The following is an 18,384-nucleotide window of genomic DNA, read 5'->3' as shown; positions in this document are numbered from 1 at the left end:
AAAAAGATCAATAATGATTTGAAACTTCAAGATTCTTGCTTCTGTCATCTCTTCCAGTGGTTTCCCATTTGGGAGAAATGGCCCATACACATTTCACTGCTCAATCACAGGTCACCCAGAGCTCCAGCTTCCTGTGAATTAGAAGATGATAACATCCAGAAAGCTTGGAAATAAGTTACATCTACATGGACGAGGATTTGATACCAATTTCAGTGGTTGACAGGATTTTGATGCATTCAAATGGATAAACGCAGGATGCGCGCAGAAGATCCGATTGCTTTCATGTGTGAAGAGAACTACATTATGTTGACTCTGCAGAACCTAAAGTTCACATCTCATACAGGATTAATTGCAGAATATTTCACTAACGATGATGACATTAAAATCTGGATAAAAAAGCCAAGAGCAATTTAGACTTGATAGCAATGTAGCATCCATAAGTGATATATCCGCAGCAAAGCTTCCGAAGCTGGAGGGTAGCAGTAGCTCTTTTGTTCTTTAACATAGCAATATCTGCAACTAATTAATTGTTTAACACATCAGGAGAAGGGTCTCTTGAAATACAAATAAATATCTAACAACAAGCTCTAGATTTACATAACTAAGACTAAGCATTTATGTGTGAGGAATTAGAAAGAGGAATTCTAATGTGGTTACAAAGAACTACAAACAATTGTGATTGTTCTTGGAATTACCTCCCTTCAGACGATGCCCGCATTTGTTCTAATGTGTATCTTGGAAGAGAGTAAATAGCCAAATAATTTCCCGTGAATGATCGAAACTTACAGAACCTATAAGGAATTTCTCCTCCTCGTCTTAATGCTATGTGCTGTTTGGATTTCATTTACTTTTGGAGACTTGGCAGGAGGCCTTTGTGATTCCTTACTGTCCTTTGAACATGATGCAGCGTGATCTGACCTGCCCTTCCGTTTTCTGGATTTTGCGGCAGAAAATTCTGATCTTTTAGTTTCCTGAGTTGCCAATTTGACATCCCCTGTATCCCCACTCTGACATGGGGCCACAACACTATCTGTCGTTGGTAATTCTTGATGTTGGGCACCAAATTCTTGCTCGGGCTGGTGCAGCTCTCCACTTGCCTGAGATGAACGAATGCCCATTCTTGAGGAACTCTTCGCTTTATTACCCTCAACGCTTGAGGGATGGCGTGTGCTCCAACGTGTGTTCGTAAACCATTTGCTAACCTGAAAATGGAATAAATAGTTGAGCCTTTCGCTAGAATAAAATGTTCGCTAAAACTTCAAAAGGAACTCAATGCATTACCTGCTTCACACTGAGCCCTAGTTCTTGTGCCAGACTTTCCTTTGTAGCTCGTTCAGGATACTGGTTTTCTTGGAATGATGCTAAAAGTCTCTGGAACATTTGCAACAATATTAGGAACAAGACGTGGCATTAAAAAAACTTGATATTTCGGAGTTAATACTAAATTTTATTTCCCACAACAGAGAAACAAATATCTCATTGCCTCCTTTCCATCCAAGGCATGTTTTATTTAAAAACCAAGTGAACTAAACAAGCACAGAGAAACTGATATTTCGCAATAAATAGTCTAAAGACGATGAAGGGTGTTGATAACTAATCTAACTGACAATGTCATGGAAGCGATAACTTATAGACTTGTGGTAAAGCATCTTTGTTGAAACCAAGACGTATTTCTTCAAATAAATAGCTCCAAATTGTGACCTTCAGTTGCAAAGAAAAAAGAAGAGAAGATCCAAGGGATATAAAGTGAGCTAAGCTGCTCATTACTCGCTATAATCAAGAAAAAATCTTGTTCCAAGCACAAAAAGGAATGACATTTCAGCTCAAATTTACACATCACAGTTCAATTTCCTATATATAACTGCCTTACTGAGAGTAAGACTTCACAATACAGGAATCAGACAGAAAGAAAACTGTTTTTTAGTGTCTCAGCAATTATTCAGACCACTCAGACTGGATTAAGAGTCAAAATTTTAGAATGATAAGAGATTTTGGAACAACAAATCTAATAAATCGCATGGTTGAAATTATGTAACTCCAATATACATCTCCTTTGAGGCAATATATCCAAGCACCAGCATGCATTCTTAAGTAAAGTTGCTAGGGGATTCAAATCTTTGAATAAAACCTTGTCTCCCAACCCCNAAAAAAAAAAAAAAAAAAAAAAAAGCAAAAAGTAAGACAAAATAATGAAATAGGAAATCCCAGCTTGAACAAAACGGCACAAAAAAATAACATCTTTTTAAGGACAATGTTTTGGAATCAGAATAGAGCTGCAAAGANAAAAAAAAAAAAAAAAAAAAAAAAAAAAAAAAAAAAAAAAAAAAAAAAAAAAAAGGTAAAAGGAAAAGGGAAAAAAATTACCTCCAATGCAAGTTGACTGAGTCTTCTATACGATGATGGTGTGGTTCTCCTAACAGAAGAACTAGCTTTTCCAGTGTCTTCAGGAGTTTTAGTCACAGATTTATTCATATTTACAGCAGCTGCCTTTTGACGAGTACCCCTCTTAGAACTGTGTTTAGTTTTTACGTTAGTCATATCATCATTAGTTCGATAATTTGGCAGTGCAAGAACCAGGGTTTTAGGACTTCTCTTCCTTGTATTACTATCCCAGCCTTGGTCATCACTTGAATCCGTAGAAATACTCGCGTACGTGTCATCGCTTGAGTCGGTAGGAACATTCCCGTATGTCTCCTTCAATAAGGAAAGAGAGAAATAATTTAAATGTATGGGAATTCTTTAACTCATTCAGTCTAAAACTAAGCATGGGCCCTGTTAAATATCTAGACTTCGTCTATTAAACATTTAATGCCCGGTAAATTCATTTTATTCACACAAGACACATAAACATGTTGGACTAAAGCCATCTTGATGGGAACAAGGCCTTGTTTTCATTTATTATTATCATTATTTTGACAAAAGAACAAACAAAAGTAGCTAAAAAATAATTTACAAGAGGATAAAAGAATGAGAAATCATTTACAATTGATGGAAAATTTTCAAGATAAGAGCCTACTATTAACCAAAACATCACTTAATTGATTAAGACACTAGTAACCTTCCTATCAAATATTTGAATTCCCCACCTAACATCTATAAGTTGTATTCTTTAGAACAAAGCAAAAGAAAAAAGGAAAAAAACATGTCAATCAACTATGCTTGCATAATGTAGAGAGATAGTCGCCCATATACTTCAAAGAATACATTGGAAAATAGCAATATAATTTTTTCTTTCATAAGAATATAAATATTATTATGATTATAAAAGAATACTCACATCATGGAGCTTCTTGTAATCCAACCGTTCCACCTGTCTTCTTCCCAAAACAGGTTCAGGATCGGACTCTAGTAGACTTGATAGCTCATTATACAGTGCACTCTTTCTAGGACCACCTCCAGAACTTCGCCCATCAGGGTTTTTCGTAGACGTAGTATTATTCAGTGATGAAGACACAAGGTTATCAGCTTTGGAAGAGGGGCTACTGTCAAGTGCAGCTAAATCCTCAGAATCAGATGTAAAGTCAGAACTAGAACTTTCCTGTCTAACATCTTCATCACGTTCTGGAGCACTGGGATCATAGTCATCATCGTCCGAGTCATCGGAAGGGAGACCTAAGTACTGGTCAACATTGGATGGAGACTCTAATTCCTCAGAAGCAGAAGCATACCCAGATGTTTCAGAACTTGATTCATCGTCCTGGACAATAGTATCTGGAACATCAGGATCATAATCATCATCTTCAGAATCATCTGAAGGAAGACCTAAGGCATGATCAAAATTTCGTCCAGCAGCTGATGCTGCGGCCTCGGGATAGACTTTCTGCACACAGTTAGAGGAAAATGACACTATAACAAACACCCAAAACAACCCTATTTTAATATAGGTTGCAAAACTTTAATTACCTCCCAACCATCAGTGATGGAAAGTCTTGATCCTTGAAATTCATTAAGCAGATTCAAGCAGTCATCTTTGCAATCACATCCGGGGCATAGCCATCCTTCATCATCCGGCGGAACTGTGAGAGGAAAGGAGAGAGCATGAATGAAAAGTAACTTGAGAAACACAAATCCACTTTTTAATTTTAATATCTAGTTGGCAATGAGAATATTACTGTCTGTATTTAGCAAAGGTGGTTCTAAACAGAACTGATGGAACCCACGATCACAAATACCATCACATAGTATGATGTCATTCTCAAGGGACAATTCTTTGGATCCACATTTTGCACAGAATATCTGATGCAAGATCAGAAGTTCACAATGAAGTCACTTATCACAAAAAGCAGATGCTTTAACAGAGCCAAAATTTATGCAGAATGAATCAAAAGATAACATCTAGTAAAAATTAAACTTAAGATCCCCCTACATCTTCACTGTCTATCTGTCCTTGAGAATCGAATAAAGATTTAGAAAGGCCTCCTTCGCCACAAAGTGCATCAATACGTTGAAATACATCTCTTATTTTTAATTTGCGTCGCATTATTTCATTTGATGCCCGTTGAAGTTCCTTTTCAGGCTTCAATTTATCTGAGCTGCACTATTATAGTAATGATCAGCAGATGCCATGCATTTCATTACATCAATTATGATAGATGAAATGAATAGATTAAAAAAATCATAAAGAACATTAGTGACTGAAACAAAGATCAAATTATAACAAGAACTTCAATATTGATCCGAACATAAGTGTATAGAAATTGCTATCCGCTTCATTTCAGAATGAAATAACAACAGATTTAACTTCTAGGTTTATTGTCATTAGAAGTATGAGAAGTCTGACTTGGTCGAAGTCATAAATCTTGAAAGCAACTAAGAAGATAGAGTGATCACTTGTAAGTAATAGCTGCTAAATATGAAACGATCAACAAGGGTACCAAACCCAACACTGAGGAACTACGTAAGGCTGTAAGCTTGTAACAATCTTTTAATTAGATCCACTCTTAACCATGGGGAAGAGACCTGCAAGGAGAGTTTAAATTTTGTGTTTGGATGGCTTGGAGGAGATTTACCGTCCTGCCTTTCCTTAGTATTCACTACGCACTGTATGAAAATCGAACAATTACTTAAGAGGGGGGAGGGGGGCGGTGGGGTGGGGGGCATTTCAAAGTACACAAACACTACAAAATCAGTGGAGGCGTTTACACAATGAGTCGATGACCATTTATCAAAATCACCAAAGACAAAGTAATACAAGAAAGTATCAGGACAAAGTCAATGTAAGATCTATTAAAGGTGAAAATACATACCTGAACCCTTTCCAGCCTTCACTAGAATAAGCTTCAATCAAGTTCTGTTCATATTTGATGCGGTTCAGTAAATATCTCAAATGATTCCTGATTGATGAGAATTCATCGACTCTTGCTCCCTTTCCTTGTATATTTCTCTCCTTCTTCTTCCCTTTTCCCTCTTCAGCAGTAAAATTATTCAAGTCATTACTTGGTTCAGGATCTTTATCTTTCTCTTGGGTCTTTGAACGCATATTTCTGTCACTACTTACAAGGGACCTTAAAATAGACTTTATCTTCATTGATTTCAAAATTCTCTTATCCTTGTGATCCGATTGTTCTGAATTACTGGGGACTGTTTCTAAATTTTGAAAAGGAGTATTTTGGGTTAATTCTTCAATAGGAGGGTTCATCTGTTCAATATAGTTTTTGTTGACAACTTCAGGTGGAAGTTCAGAGCAGTCAACAAGAAGAGTCGTTGTCTCAACTTCAATAGGTACTATCAAATTTTCGGTATCTTTATCACAGCATAATAAATTACCAGCTTCAACTTGATCATTATCAGCAAGGTTAGAGAAAGTCCGATTGTGTTTTTCTGATAATTCACTAAGCACGTCTCCTGAACCAAGTTCCTTATTCTCTTCCTCCATATTCTGCTGGACCTCTGGCTTTTCTTCATCTGGACCGCCAGTTTTGTTGGTATATTCTGGAGTTGCTTCCAATTCATGATAATCAGGAACTGAATGCTTTTGCTCATTTGAAAGACAAGTTGGCATTTCAGCTTCAACACTGATCTTGGCTTCTTGTACGGCTTCAGCATTATTATTACTTCTCGATTCTGTATATTCATCTCTTTCTTCCATGTGATCCCCCAAGACTATCAACTAATCTCTAGTTTGACTAGTCCTATTCCTGATTACATCAACTACAGGTTGCCAGACTTGAAGGCCAAAGAATCAACCACTAAGACTACGTAGATTCTTGCTTATCACTTCTGGAGATTAAAGCGCCCATTCCTACTCAATCAATCCGGAGTTCATTTTTTCAACTTCGACAACTGCCAGGGAGTGGCAATTTTCTGTTCCTGAATGCTAAATACATATATATATATATATATATTCTACATACGTATATGGACCTCCTGGAGCATTGTCCTCACAGAACTTCTCCACGGACAATCATCAATCTTGACCATCTGGCACTGGAGAGACACCAAGATGACTACCATCAACCATCTTAAGGGATGTAAGGCTAGTAGTGACAAATAATAAAATTGAATCTTATCACATTCAAGAGATATTTTGGGTTCTTCAATCCACTCTTTCATTTCAGAATCAGAAAAAGTATCAGCTAAATTCATTACTGAAATATATATATATATATATATACATATCTTACTTGAAAACAATCTCAAAATATTTCCTTTATAAGCATATGACTACAAAGGCACATAAACTAAAAATAAATAATAAAAAAAACTTAACTAAACGATTATTTCTAAGATTAAGTTTTATTTACTCAAAATTGCTTCTATGTAGTAATTTTTACCTAGAACCAAACTTTATGAACTGAACGGATATTTANTTTTTTTTTTTTTTTTTTTTTTTTTTTTTTTTTTTTTTTTTTTTTTTTGTGAGAGAGAGTACAAACAAATTCTAATGACCATTATTAATTCAAAATTTGAGACAATATTAAATTGCAAAGAAAATGAGGGCGAGGCTCTACGGGAGTTACAAAATGCCCAACCATACGCAGAGCTGAGGTTGGCACGTACTTCAATCCTCACCTCAGAAATTTTCACGTTCAAACTCACAAATAACTTCAATTACGTGGAACTACGCTTCCAAGGGAAAAAATTAAGCTCGACTTCATCAAAATCAAGATTTTAGCAATGAAATTCTTCGAGATAGAAGAGGTCAGTCCCTGGTTTAATACTTCAAAAAGGAGAGACAACATGTTGAAAAAAATAACTCCAGAATCATTACGCTTCTTTCTCCGAAGTTTAAGCAAACAAAACGGCAAAGTAGGAAAAAAGGAAAGAGAAGAAACAAATGCAATTAACAAGCTAAGCATTTGAACAGAAGAACAATGCAATGCATTAGCTTCCATAACGCCATTTTCCGTTTCGCACGAATTCTCAAGAAACAAACATAATCTAGCAGAAACATAAGAACGTAAAAGAAAAAAAAAAAAAAAAAAAAAAAAAAACCTATTGGAAAGAAGTACCTGGTGCTGGCGAAGAGCATAGTATTGTCCATGGAAGAGGGCGGCTACGGATCTAGTTGGTGGTGGAGATGTTTATTTATGGAGCTTTGGAAGAAAAGTGTAAGAATTTTGGCGATGGTGGTGGGTGTTCTTCTTGTTCTTTCTCTTTTCAGCGCGAAGAGAGAATAAAGCGGCTTTGTCTCAGAGTCCTCCAAATCTGGGCCACCGTTACTCTCTGCGCACCGTCTGCCTTCCGCAACCGCCGCTAATAATCAAATTGCGCATATCATTTTGGGCTCCATTCCATCTTTCGGCCCATTTTTTACCATCTCCTTTTTGGGCCCATCCTTTCTCTTAATGGGCTTTGAGCCCATGTCATAATTGGTTGGGCTCCACTCCATCTTTCGGCCCATTCCTTTACCATCCCCTTCTAGGCCCAGTATCTCTTAATGGGCCTTGGGCCCATGTAATAGATTGGTTACTCCCCACCTGCTTCCTTGCAATCTTTATCGTGATTTTTAACTTATTTATTTATTAATATAAATTAATTCGTGGTTTTTTAAAAAATATTTTATGGACACAAAATAAAAAATCTATTAAACTCTAAAATTAAAAATTAATTAAATACAAATCTCAAAAATTCAGTATGATTTGGAATCGCTCCAGCTTTCAAAGCACACTCTCCGACCTGATAACATTTCTATGAAATTTCCTTGAACTAAAAAAACATAAAGGAGGAAGAAAAAAGTCGTTCACGCAGTTTCTCAAATCTAAGACATAATGTTAAAAGATTGTGTAACATGTTTAGCTGAATTAAAAAGAATCGTCGCACTGTGTAACATTTTAGAACAATTTTAGATCTAAAAATGAACCATGGAATCACCGACTCATAAAACAATGGGCCTATGTTACTTTAGTAGGTAACACTTGTTTTAGTCTCATAATAATACAAAAACTATAAAGGCATTGAAAATGACATTTATGTTTTTTTTTCTAAAAGTGGATAAAATGAGAAAAAAAAAACATTGAGTAAAATAACAAAAATTAGAACAGATATTGAATTGATGATAAAATAGAATCATGGGTCTCGAACAATGATTCGAAAGAGAATTCTTGGTTCAGTTCTCCACCTTAACGACAGAAAAAAGGATTGATCAAATTCTATTGAGTCTGACTCATAGTGATCGTTTATGGTTATCAAATGATCGAACAACCGGGAGTAATTTACTTACGAGACTTAGTTGACATCCATAAAAAATATCTAACGAATTATGAGCTAAGCCAATTCGTTCTTGCGTTGCCTACGGCCAAGCAACGTATGCTTGAGTATCTAACCCTAGTTTAAGAAGAAAGTTTTAGAAAACAGGGACAGAGAAATTTAAAAAGAGAGTTTTGAAAGCAAGATTTGAAATAGTGAAATTGGTGTTATATGTAATGCAAGCAAAAAGGCAACAACAACTGACACCGGAAAAACAACCATAAAGATAAAATGACTAAAAAACCTTAAAAAAAAATAAAAAACTATTATTTATATCAACAAAGTGTATCTTCCTTTTCCGTGACTCAATCACAAAAACTGTTAATATGACCTCGGTGAACGTTCGCCAACCCACTTAATTATTATAATAATATTAATATAATATAATATAATATCATGTGAAAGCCGACAAAAGCATGAAGCTGCTAGTGNTATATATATATATATATATAAAGTAAAAGAATTGGAAAAAGGAGAGTGGGCAGTTTAGAAAAGCCCACAGAGAGGTGAAAAGAAAACAAAGACCACGAAGACTAAGGAGGCATCGTTGGGTATTCCCTTTATTTATTTATTTATTTATTTATTTATTTTATTTTCTAAAATTTTATTTATTCTTTTCTTCCATTTTTCACCTTCCTCCTACCTTCCTCCTACCCCCACGTTTCTACCACTCTCAATATAAATTACATTTCTTTCTAAAACAACGTGTTTCACTTTTTACCCATTTTTTTTTACCATAAATAAAATTTCCCTTATATTTCATTTAAAAAATAATATAAATTTTTTATTAATTAAACTTTTTAATACAAAAATTAAATAAGTGATTGAAATAGCATTAATTGCAGATTTTAATAAATGAAATTAAAGTATAAATATTTTTGGGTAACATTTAATTATGTAAAGTACAATGTTAATTAAGAAATTAAGTAAGCATTGGACACAACATGGGCATTTAATTAGCCTTAATGCAAGCTAATTAATGAAGGCGCATTTCATGTGCATTACCTAATTTTGTAGTCTCCCAATTAAAAGTCGGTTCCATTTTTTATTAACTAATTATTAATCAGGTGAAATATAATCTTTTTTTTTTATATAATTATTATATTTATTAAAAAAAAATAAAACAAAATATTATCTCATCAACGTGTTAATTATAATATAGTTTTTTTTTTTCTTTTTTTGGGGAACATTCTCCGGTACTTTCTTTAATTAATAATTAAATTTAATAAACGATGAATGAAACATTACTTTATAAGAGTGTGAAAACCTCTCTTGAATAGACACATTTTAACACTGTGAGACTGATGATTAACAGTGATGTGTAACAGACTAAAATGGTTACAAATGGTATCAAAGCTAAACAACAAACGGTGTGTCAGTAAGTATGTTGGGTGTTCGAGGGGACGTTAAATTAAGTGTAGAAGACAAAAGCTTCCAAAAGAGCGATGTTAAATTATTTTGTTGGGAATATTATTTTTTTTATTTATAAATGGAAGGAAAGTTAGGTTTGTATGCATTAGGGAAGACCAAGGGGACAAGGAAAGTGAGATATCTTTTGGTGTCCTTTTTTACTTTTATTTTTCTTTCCTATTTGGACCACAAAAAAATTATTTTATTTTCGTGTTCTCGTTCGTTAAGATATTAATTAATATATCGAAGTCATAAGTATTGTTCTATTTTAATAACTCTTTTAAATAATTTAATAAAAAAAAAATGTCATATTCGTCATAAAACAAATCATTTAAGACAAGTTAAGTATGTTCTAATGGAATTCAATTATGACTTGGAAATTTACTCGTATATATCGTTTCGTTCATCGTAAAATATCTTATTGGTTATTAGGTCATTTTTTAAAATATTATATTTAATGTCAATTATTGGATAAGCTTTCGGGATATAGTCATTATTGCTGTGTGGAAAGCACGAGCAAAGGAAAACATTTCTTTAGCTTGGCTTGATTATTGTAATTAGCTTAGCGAGAGTAATTATTAGAGATATTTATGTAACCCATAAGGTCGATTTGTCTCGAACAAAGTAAGAGACATTTTTTTCATAGCTAAATAGGGTCGGAGACGAAGATTACATTTTCCATACTTATCTCCGATCCCTTCCTCTGTTGAAAACTATACTATAACATTAAAATTTGAATATTTGATACTTACGAATCTTTTGTGGATGATCTTTTCCTCTTATCTTTATAACTTTGAGAGAAAATAAGATGTGGTGCATGATGTGACAAACATATTATGAAAAGAGTAAGTTGTGACGCTCCTATCGAAATGAGCAAAACTGCGACCCTCAAGAGACTTTAGGGTTTAGGATAAAGTACAACCGTGACACGTAAGAAGCAAGCAAAGCGTCGACTTTGAAAAGAGTAGATTGTGACTCTCACGTCGAGATAAGTAGAGCGATGACGCTTAATAAGCTTTAGGGTTTAGGGTTTTAAGTAAAATATGACCGTGACACGTGATATGTTTGTGTGACAATCACTACCACATGTTTTGGGGAGTGGTCCAAACACCCAAGTGCCAAAAATGCAAGAGCATAAGACAAAAGGGCAAAAAGGCGCCATGGACATTAGCATTGCATGCATTAGAGATGTGTTTTTGGGTTGGGATTGAGCTGGTGAGGGGTCGGTGTCTATATGATCTTTTGACGCACAAACAAGCAGCTTTTGATTCCTCTTTTGTGTTTGTCCATGGCGGTACACCTAACATTGAATTCCCAGGAAAAAAACAGATGGGGGATTGAATTTTATATCCTTCTCCAAGCCATATCAAACCCAGAGATCCCTCGGGTACACACTGTTTGAAATAGCCCACAATCGAAATATGTCAAAAATATAAGAGAGAACTTTTGAACAGAGTAACCTTAGTACATGTCCTCTTCTATGTTTGGTTCAAAAATGCCTAAACCACCCTGAAACTAATTTTGTCTTCACCTTATTTTATTCAAGATTTCATCATCTTTTTATTCATGGACGGTTGTTGGGAAGTTGCCGATGTTGGATGATGGAAGTCCCACGTCGACTAATTTAGGGAATGATCATGGGTTTATAAGTGAGGAATACTAACTCCATTGGTATGAGGCCTTTTGGGGAAACCCAAAGCAAAGCCATGAGAGCTTATGCGCAAAGTGGACAATATCATACCATTGTGGAGAGTCGTGTTCGTCTAACAGCCGACTTGTAGCTAAAGTGTTTGATAAAATGCGTGAGAGAAGATGAAACCGAAATTTGAGGGGAAAAGAAATGGGAAGTTGGGGTTTGGGTCAACCAAGAAGAAAACAATATGAATGTATTAAATTAAGTTGATTGGAGAGAGTTCAGAAGTTTAAAGGGATAACGCTACCGCAAACAGTGTCGGCTGGTCTTCGTTATTTACATGCTGGATTTGTTATAAAGTCTGCTCTATGACTGCGATGGTCTGCGCTGCGGCGTGCCTGCCTGCCTACCTGCCTGCCTGCCTGCCTGCATTTCTAACAAACAAAATTTGACTCTCCAATGGCAGCCTCCCTTTTGTTTATTATTTTCTGGACGGTTACTCCACCTCATTTTAAATTTTAAGACTACTTAATCGTCTTAGACTAGAATACGTACCATTGGGTAAATACCTCATTTTCTTTTCTTACAACTCATATCCAAGAAACCATATCTAATAGCTCAAACTCATCGTTAGCAGATATTGTCCGTTTTGACCCATCTCACGATTTTAAAACGCGTATGTTAGAGAGAGGTGATGAGATCACACATTGATTAAAGGGTAGAACGAAACATTTCTTATAAGTGTGTGAAACCTCTCACTGACATACGCATTTTATAATCGTAAGGTCGACAACGATAAGCAACGAGATCTATTTAAATTAAATAATAATGGAGAAATTGTAGTTCCATCCAGTTTTTTATTAGTATTCATTAATGGGTCTCATCTAATTTTTTAATGGACATAAAAAGAAAACTAATAATTAGACTTCATTCGGCAAAAGGAGTTGTTATTTAATTCAAATAATGGAGCAACATATTCCAATGAAAATAGGATAAAATTGGGAAAGAATGGTATACCTTTATTTGGGCAAGTGCAGCACGTGCGAAACGAGAGTTATAGGGAATTATGGACCGATCCCATTCTCCTTCGCCATTTGTCGCCAAATACTTTACCCCAAACCAATGAATCAAAATTGAACATTTTAAGTAACTAAGTTGATGCTTCCCAACAATAATAATAATAAAAAAAACGAGGCTAAAGACGATACGTAATGAGATAAAACGGACAATATTTGGTGAAGCAGTAAAGTATATGAAATTGAGACTCTAAAAGACCCACCAAGAATGGATCGAAGAATGAAGAAGGGTGAAGAGAGGGCTTACGCTATTGGGTAAATTGAGCTAGGAACGAAGATCATATTCTCTGTCCCGAACACCCGTAACTACCCTTGTGGATTCCGTGCACGAAAATGATTTGGGGTTGAGAATTAAAATGGATAAGAGGCTTCCTCATCTCTAATTTTGAGTGTGGAATAACTACATTCAAATAAGTTATGTTTGATTAAGTTAGAGGGAAGAGAAATCACATAACCTTCACATGCTCGTCTCACTAGCTGCAATGTCTACGTGATGTGGGCCATTCTTTGTCTCCATTTTCCCCTACATCACAAAATTCAGTCTTCTTCCTATCTCTCTCTACGCTCCGTATAATTCCGTAAGCTTCCTCCCATCTCCTCTCCAATGTCTACTCAACCTTTTCTCCTACCCCACCCAGCTGGGTCCTGACCCAGTCAACCTTCCTACGTGGCACCTCCCCCCTCCTCTGTATATAAACCCCCTTCTCATCACCACCCCATCTCACTTCCACCCATCGCCACTTCTTCTTCCTCTTCAATTCAATCGCTCTCTTTCTTTCTCCAATGGCTGTCGATTCTTCTCTCTCTTCACCTCTCGGCCCTCCCGCCTGCGAAAAGGACGCCAAGGCTCTTCAATTCATCGAGCAAATGACTCGCAACGCAGACGCTGTCCAGCAGACAGTCCTCGCCGAAATCTTGACCAGAAACGCTGCCACCGAGTACCTCCGCCGTTACTCCCTCGACGGCGCCACTGATCCCCACACCTTCAAAGAAAAACTCCCGGTCATCACCTACGAGGATCTCGAGCCAGACATCCAACGGATTGCCAATGGAGATCGCTCTCCTATCCTCTCCTCCCATCCAATCTCCGAGTTTCTCACCAGGTAAATTACACTGAAATCTCTTCATCGGAGCAATTAGAAATTTAGAATAGTTGAATCGATTTTCTGATGCTGTGGTTTTTGCAGTTCTGGTACTTCTGCCGGTGAGAGGAAGCTTATGCCGACGATTAAGGAGGAGCTGGATCGTCGTCAACTTCTGTACAGTCTACTCATGCCAGTTATGAACCTGTAAGAGAAAGCAACGATATCAATGGCGAATTTGAATTATTTAAATTAAAAGCGCGTAAAATTTAATTTATTCATGGATTCTGTTTTGGACAGCTATGTGCCTGGGCTGGATAAAGGCAAGGGGCTTTACTTCTTGTTTGTGAAATCGGAGACGAGGACTCCGGGTGGGCTCTTGGCCCGACCTGTTTTGACCAGTTACTACAAGAGCGACCACTTCAAGACCCGACCCTACGACCCGTTTGTTGTCTACACGAGCCCTAACGAGGCCATCCTCTGCCCCGATTCCTTCCAGAGCATGTACACGCAGATGCTCTGCGGTCTTCTTCAACGCCACCAAGTCCTCCGCCTTGGCGCCGTCTTCGCCTCCGGCCTTCTCCGAGCCATTCGATTCCTTCAATTGAACTGGCAGGACCTTGCTAACGATATCCGGAACGGAACATTGAATACGAAAATCACCGATCCGTCGTTGAGAGATTGCATCGACAAGATCCTGAAGCCGGACGCGGAATTGGCGGATTTCGTTTCGGATGAATGTTCGAAGGAGGATTGGGAGGGAATCGTGACGAGGATTTGGCCGAAGACGAAATACCTCGACGTGATCGTCACTGGAGCGATGGCGCAGTACATTCCAACGCTTGATTACTACAGCGGCGGATTGCCTCTGGCTTGCACGATGTACGCATCTTCCGAATGTTATTTCGGACTGAATCTGAACCCTATGTGCAAGCCATCGGAGGTTTCCTACACTATAATGCCAAACATGGCGTACTTCGAGTTTCTCCCTCACGAGCCAAACACCGAAAGCGATTCGCCGCCGAAACTCGTCGACCTGGTAGACGTGGAGGTCGGAAAAGAATACGAACTAGTAATCACAACATACGCCGGACTTTACCGGTACCGAGTAGGCGACATACTCCGAGTTACCGGATTCCACAACGCAGCGCCGCAGTTCCACTTCGTGAGGAGGAAGAACGTGGTCCTGAGCATCGACTCAGACAAAACGGACGAAGCGGAGTTGCAGAAGGCAGTGGAGAATGCATCAAAGCTTCTGAAGGAATGGAAGGCGAGCGTGGTTGAGTACACGAGTTACGCAGAGACGAAGACGATTCCAGGGCACTACGTGATATACTGGGAACTGATGGTGAAGGAAGCGGAAGGGAAATGGCCGAGCAAGGAGGTAATGGAGGAGTGCTGCTTGGCAATGGAGGAATCACTGAACTCGGTGTACCGACAAGGACGAGTTGCAGACCATTCGATCGGAGCTTTAGAAATCAGAGTGGTGAAGAACGGAACATTCGAAGAACTGATGGATTACGCAATTTCCAGAGGAGCCTCTATCAACCAGTATAAGGTGCCGAGGTGTGTGAACTTTACTCCCATTATGGAACTTCTCGATTCTAGACTAGTGTCCGCACACTTCAGCCCTGCCCTGCCACGTTGGACTCCAGCTAGGACACGCTAATTTCTTTTTCTTTTTTTTATTTTTTTTATAAATTTTTATTTTTCTTAAATTTAGGGAAAGAAAATGAAAAATGTAGGATGTGTCAGGGGCAGTCTTTATTGTACTTGGTTCTCATAATTAAATTAATGGAAAATCACATTTATTTACTAAATTAAATTAAAATTATGGTGTGAATGAAAAAATAATTTCTTTTAAAAAAACAAAAGTTTATTTTTCCTGTGAGATTCAATAATGGGCTTATATGGGCCTGTCGTATCATGGGCCTCAATTTGGGCTGAGTTTCTTAAATTATTTATGGGCTGTGTACAATGAGAACCCAACTCCCCATTATGGAGGCCCATTTTCACACTAATCTTTTGTGAAAAGGTTTGGGCATGACTTTAAACAGACAAATAATAATAATAATAATAAAAGCTAAAACGAGTCGGTTAGGGAGAAGTTTCTATACCGTTATAAGAAATGTTTCATTCCCCTCTTCAACTGATGTGGGATCTCACAATCCACCCGCTCGCTGACATACCGCTCGGTATCTAGTTCTGATACCATTTGTCACAGTCCAAAATGTGTGTATCGTTGTCAAACTCACAGTTTTAAAATATGTGTACTGGAGAGAGGTTTCCACACCCTTATAAGAAGATGTTTCGTTACTCTCTCTCCAACCAATGTAGTATCTCACACAATCCAATCGAAGTATTCCCAATTATTTAAAATGGAATTTAAAAAAAAAAATTGCACTTTTGGAATAGTTATAAATGCCCATTTAATCCCAAGTGGAAACTAAAAAGGTCTTCTCTTTTATCCTATTTAATTCCATTATTATTTATACCCTTTTTTTAAGGGACACTGTCATTTAAAGCTTGCCTTTTGTACCCATTAAAATTTTCATTATGTTCACACTTTACACAATAAAAATGTCAACTTTATGTCATTTTTAATTTCTATTTCGATATAATATAATATATTACATTTTTTTATTGAAGTAGAGGTGTACACTGATTGAATTGAAGACTAACACGACATTTCGGATTGGTTGAGTTGGTGATTGAGTGACCTGAATAGAGCTCGCAACCCAATCCAACCTAAGGATTGGATTCTCAAATAAAAAAAACATGTTTATTACTAATATTTGAAAGTGATAAAAATTTTAAAAGTGGAGGAAAGGCTTTGCATCACAAAAAACGCCGCCGTTTAAAACAAACTTGAAAGAGAAATACAATTCAAATTACTGACCGTTAGAGCCACCAAATGAACTTGGCAGCTGCAGCTAAGATGGACGGTCCAGATTTTGCGCAATTCTCCATGAGCAACGGATAATTTCAACGGAAAACAATTTTTAAAAAAATACAAAAATCTAAAATTTGAAATGGCAATTAAAAGTCAAATTTTCTAATAAATAATAATAATTTAATAATATATATTGTCCCCAAGTAATAAAAAAAGAAAATAAAAATAGTTTGGTCAAAGTCAAACCAAAGAAGGAACACAGCTGTCCCACCATGCCTGGTGACCAAATATTTATTTTATTTTATGTTTAAAAATTTCTCTCTCTTTATCTCTAATAATTTATATCTTTTTGGCCATAGTGAAAATTAACACTGCACGTGCTTTCAACACCAAAAATGAAAAGCAATATATATATATTTATTTAATTGTTGAAACTTTTTTTTTTTTATTAAAATGGTCGAATAATAATAATAATTCCCAATTTTTTTTTGAAAGGTTTAAATTGGTGGGTTACTAACTCGACCATAGTCAACTGGCTTCACCCATGTGGGACGCCCTTAAGTAAGCTAGCCATGCAACACACCTCAGCCATGACCAATTAGCTTGGCTGATCCTTGTGGGTGGTTCATACCCTTTCGATTGATCTGATTGTGGATCTTAAGTCTCGTTATTGATCTCGACTTTGTCCATTTAATAAATTTTGGACATAGTGTAATCTTGCATAACCTCTAACCCTCCGAGTCGAATTCATTCACGAATCAATAATCAAAATAAAAGTTATAATTAAATTAATTAAGTAAATTTGGGAAGACTTAGGTAGTAAGATTAGAAGGAATTTAGGGTTGGATTAAAAAATAAAATAATATACACCTGCATAATATTTATATATATATATATATATATATATATATATATATATATAAATAAGGGATAAGGAAGGATAACTTTATTGGGAAAATAAAAAATTAAAGAATTTAATTTAATTTAATTTAATTTAATTTAATTGGTAATACTTTTAGTTTTAAGATTCCACCAAAAGCTAAAAACAAAACGCGTTTGTTTGACTACTCGAACGCGCCAACTTTTAGATTCACATTTTAATTATCCACATTACCATTTATATAATTTTTTTTTCTTTTAATTATTAATTTTCTACCCATATTTTAAAAATTAAGTCAACTTTTTAAAATTAAAAAGTTATTTTTATTTTTATTTTTTTTACTTTTATAGAAAATTAAAAAAAAAAACCATAAATTTCAAATATGGAGTTTTTAAGTTTTTTAAAATTAAGATTTTAGGACTATTTTTCAAAATTTGAAATAAAAAAAAAAGAAAGTTTCTAGAAAACATATTTTTGTTTTTAAAATTTGGTTATAAATTAAACCGCTTACGTAGTAAAAATTAAACACAATTATCGAACCAGACTAACATTTTTATTTCTTTAACATGTTTCTGGTAAGTTTTCAAAATTTGACATAGATTTTGATACGAACCAAGAGAAGAAAATACAGTTGAAATTATCAAAAGATATTTCAATTCATGTCACATCGAAGAACAATGAAGTTTCATGTTATAAATTTTGAGTGTAATCTTTAATAGTTT

General features: G+C 35.9%; 3 protein-coding genes across 7 annotated transcripts in view; 2 read left to right on the top strand and 1 right to left on the bottom strand.

Annotated features, from left to right (window-relative positions):
- Positions 1-390: 390 nt before the first annotated feature.
- Positions 391-7,662, bottom strand: LOC111809619 (homeobox protein HAT3.1-like). 5 transcript variants are annotated; one of them, XR_002817258.1, is made up of 10 exons: positions 7,452-7,662; positions 5,247-6,426; positions 4,367-4,532; positions 4,113-4,236; positions 3,904-4,016; positions 3,278-3,820; positions 2,365-2,694; positions 1,282-1,371; positions 696-1,202; positions 391-519 (listed from the first exon to the last, which is right to left on the bottom strand). XR_002817258.1 is itself a non-coding variant. In XM_023695966.1 (9 exons), exons 2-9 carry the CDS (start codon positions 6,086-6,088, stop codon positions 792-794), a joined length of 2,619 nt encoding a protein of 872 aa, XP_023551734.1. In that variant the 5' UTR covers positions 6,089-6,476; positions 7,452-7,662; the 3' UTR covers positions 391-791. The 5 variants fall into 5 exon arrangements, 3 of the variants coding, with proteins under 3 accessions (XP_023551734.1, XP_023551733.1, XP_023551735.1); XR_002817257.1 differs by having other exon boundaries at positions 391-513; XM_023695966.1 differs by having other exon boundaries at positions 391-1,202; positions 5,247-6,476.
- Positions 7,663-10,039: 2,377 nt separating this feature from the next.
- Positions 10,040-18,384, top strand: part of LOC111809939 (uncharacterized protein At2g23090-like) — a 29,378-nt gene continuing 21,033 nt past the window's right edge. Inside the window, exon 1 of the mRNA XM_023696416.1 lies at positions 10,040-10,044. The gene's annotated coding sequence lies outside the window, so the exon portion shown is untranslated. The remainder of the gene's footprint in view (positions 10,045-18,384) is intronic.
- LOC111809935 (probable indole-3-acetic acid-amido synthetase GH3.1) lies at positions 12,981-15,705 on the top strand. Its single transcript, XM_023696412.1, has 3 exons — positions 12,981-13,910; positions 13,995-14,096; positions 14,190-15,705. Exons 1-3 carry the CDS (start codon positions 13,591-13,593, stop codon positions 15,556-15,558), a joined length of 1,791 nt encoding a protein of 596 aa, XP_023552180.1. The 5' UTR covers positions 12,981-13,590; the 3' UTR covers positions 15,559-15,705.

This window comes from Cucurbita pepo, chromosome LG14 (assembly GCF_002806865.2).
Source record: "Cucurbita pepo subsp. pepo cultivar mu-cu-16 chromosome LG14, ASM280686v2, whole genome shotgun sequence".
Taxonomy (NCBI): domain Eukaryota; kingdom Viridiplantae; phylum Streptophyta; class Magnoliopsida; order Cucurbitales; family Cucurbitaceae; genus Cucurbita; species Cucurbita pepo.
Note: the sequence above shows the minus strand (reverse complement) of the source record. Positions and strands in the feature narration are given on the sequence as shown.

Coding starts and splice junctions, on each gene's coding strand:
- LOC111809619 (XM_023695966.1), bottom strand. CDS start 6,088: ATGGAAGAAAGAGATGAATATACAGAATCGAGAAGTAATAATAATGCT. Junction 4,237..4,366: donor GACAGATAGACAGTGAAGAT/GTAGGGGGATCT, acceptor ATCTTGCATCAG/ATATTCTGTGCAAAATGTGG. Junction 2,695..3,277: donor ATTACAAGAAGCTCCATGAT/GTGAGTATTCTT, acceptor TCCTTATTGAAG/GAGACATACGGGAATGTTCC.
- LOC111809935 (XM_023696412.1), top strand. CDS start 13,591: ATGGCTGTCGATTCTTCTCTCTCTTCACCTCTCGGCCCTCCCGCCTGC. Junction 13,911..13,994: donor ATCTCCGAGTTTCTCACCAG/GTAAATTACACT, acceptor TGGTTTTTGCAG/TTCTGGTACTTCTGCCGGTG. Junction 14,097..14,189: donor CTCATGCCAGTTATGAACCT/GTAAGAGAAAGC, acceptor TGTTTTGGACAG/CTATGTGCCTGGGCTGGATA.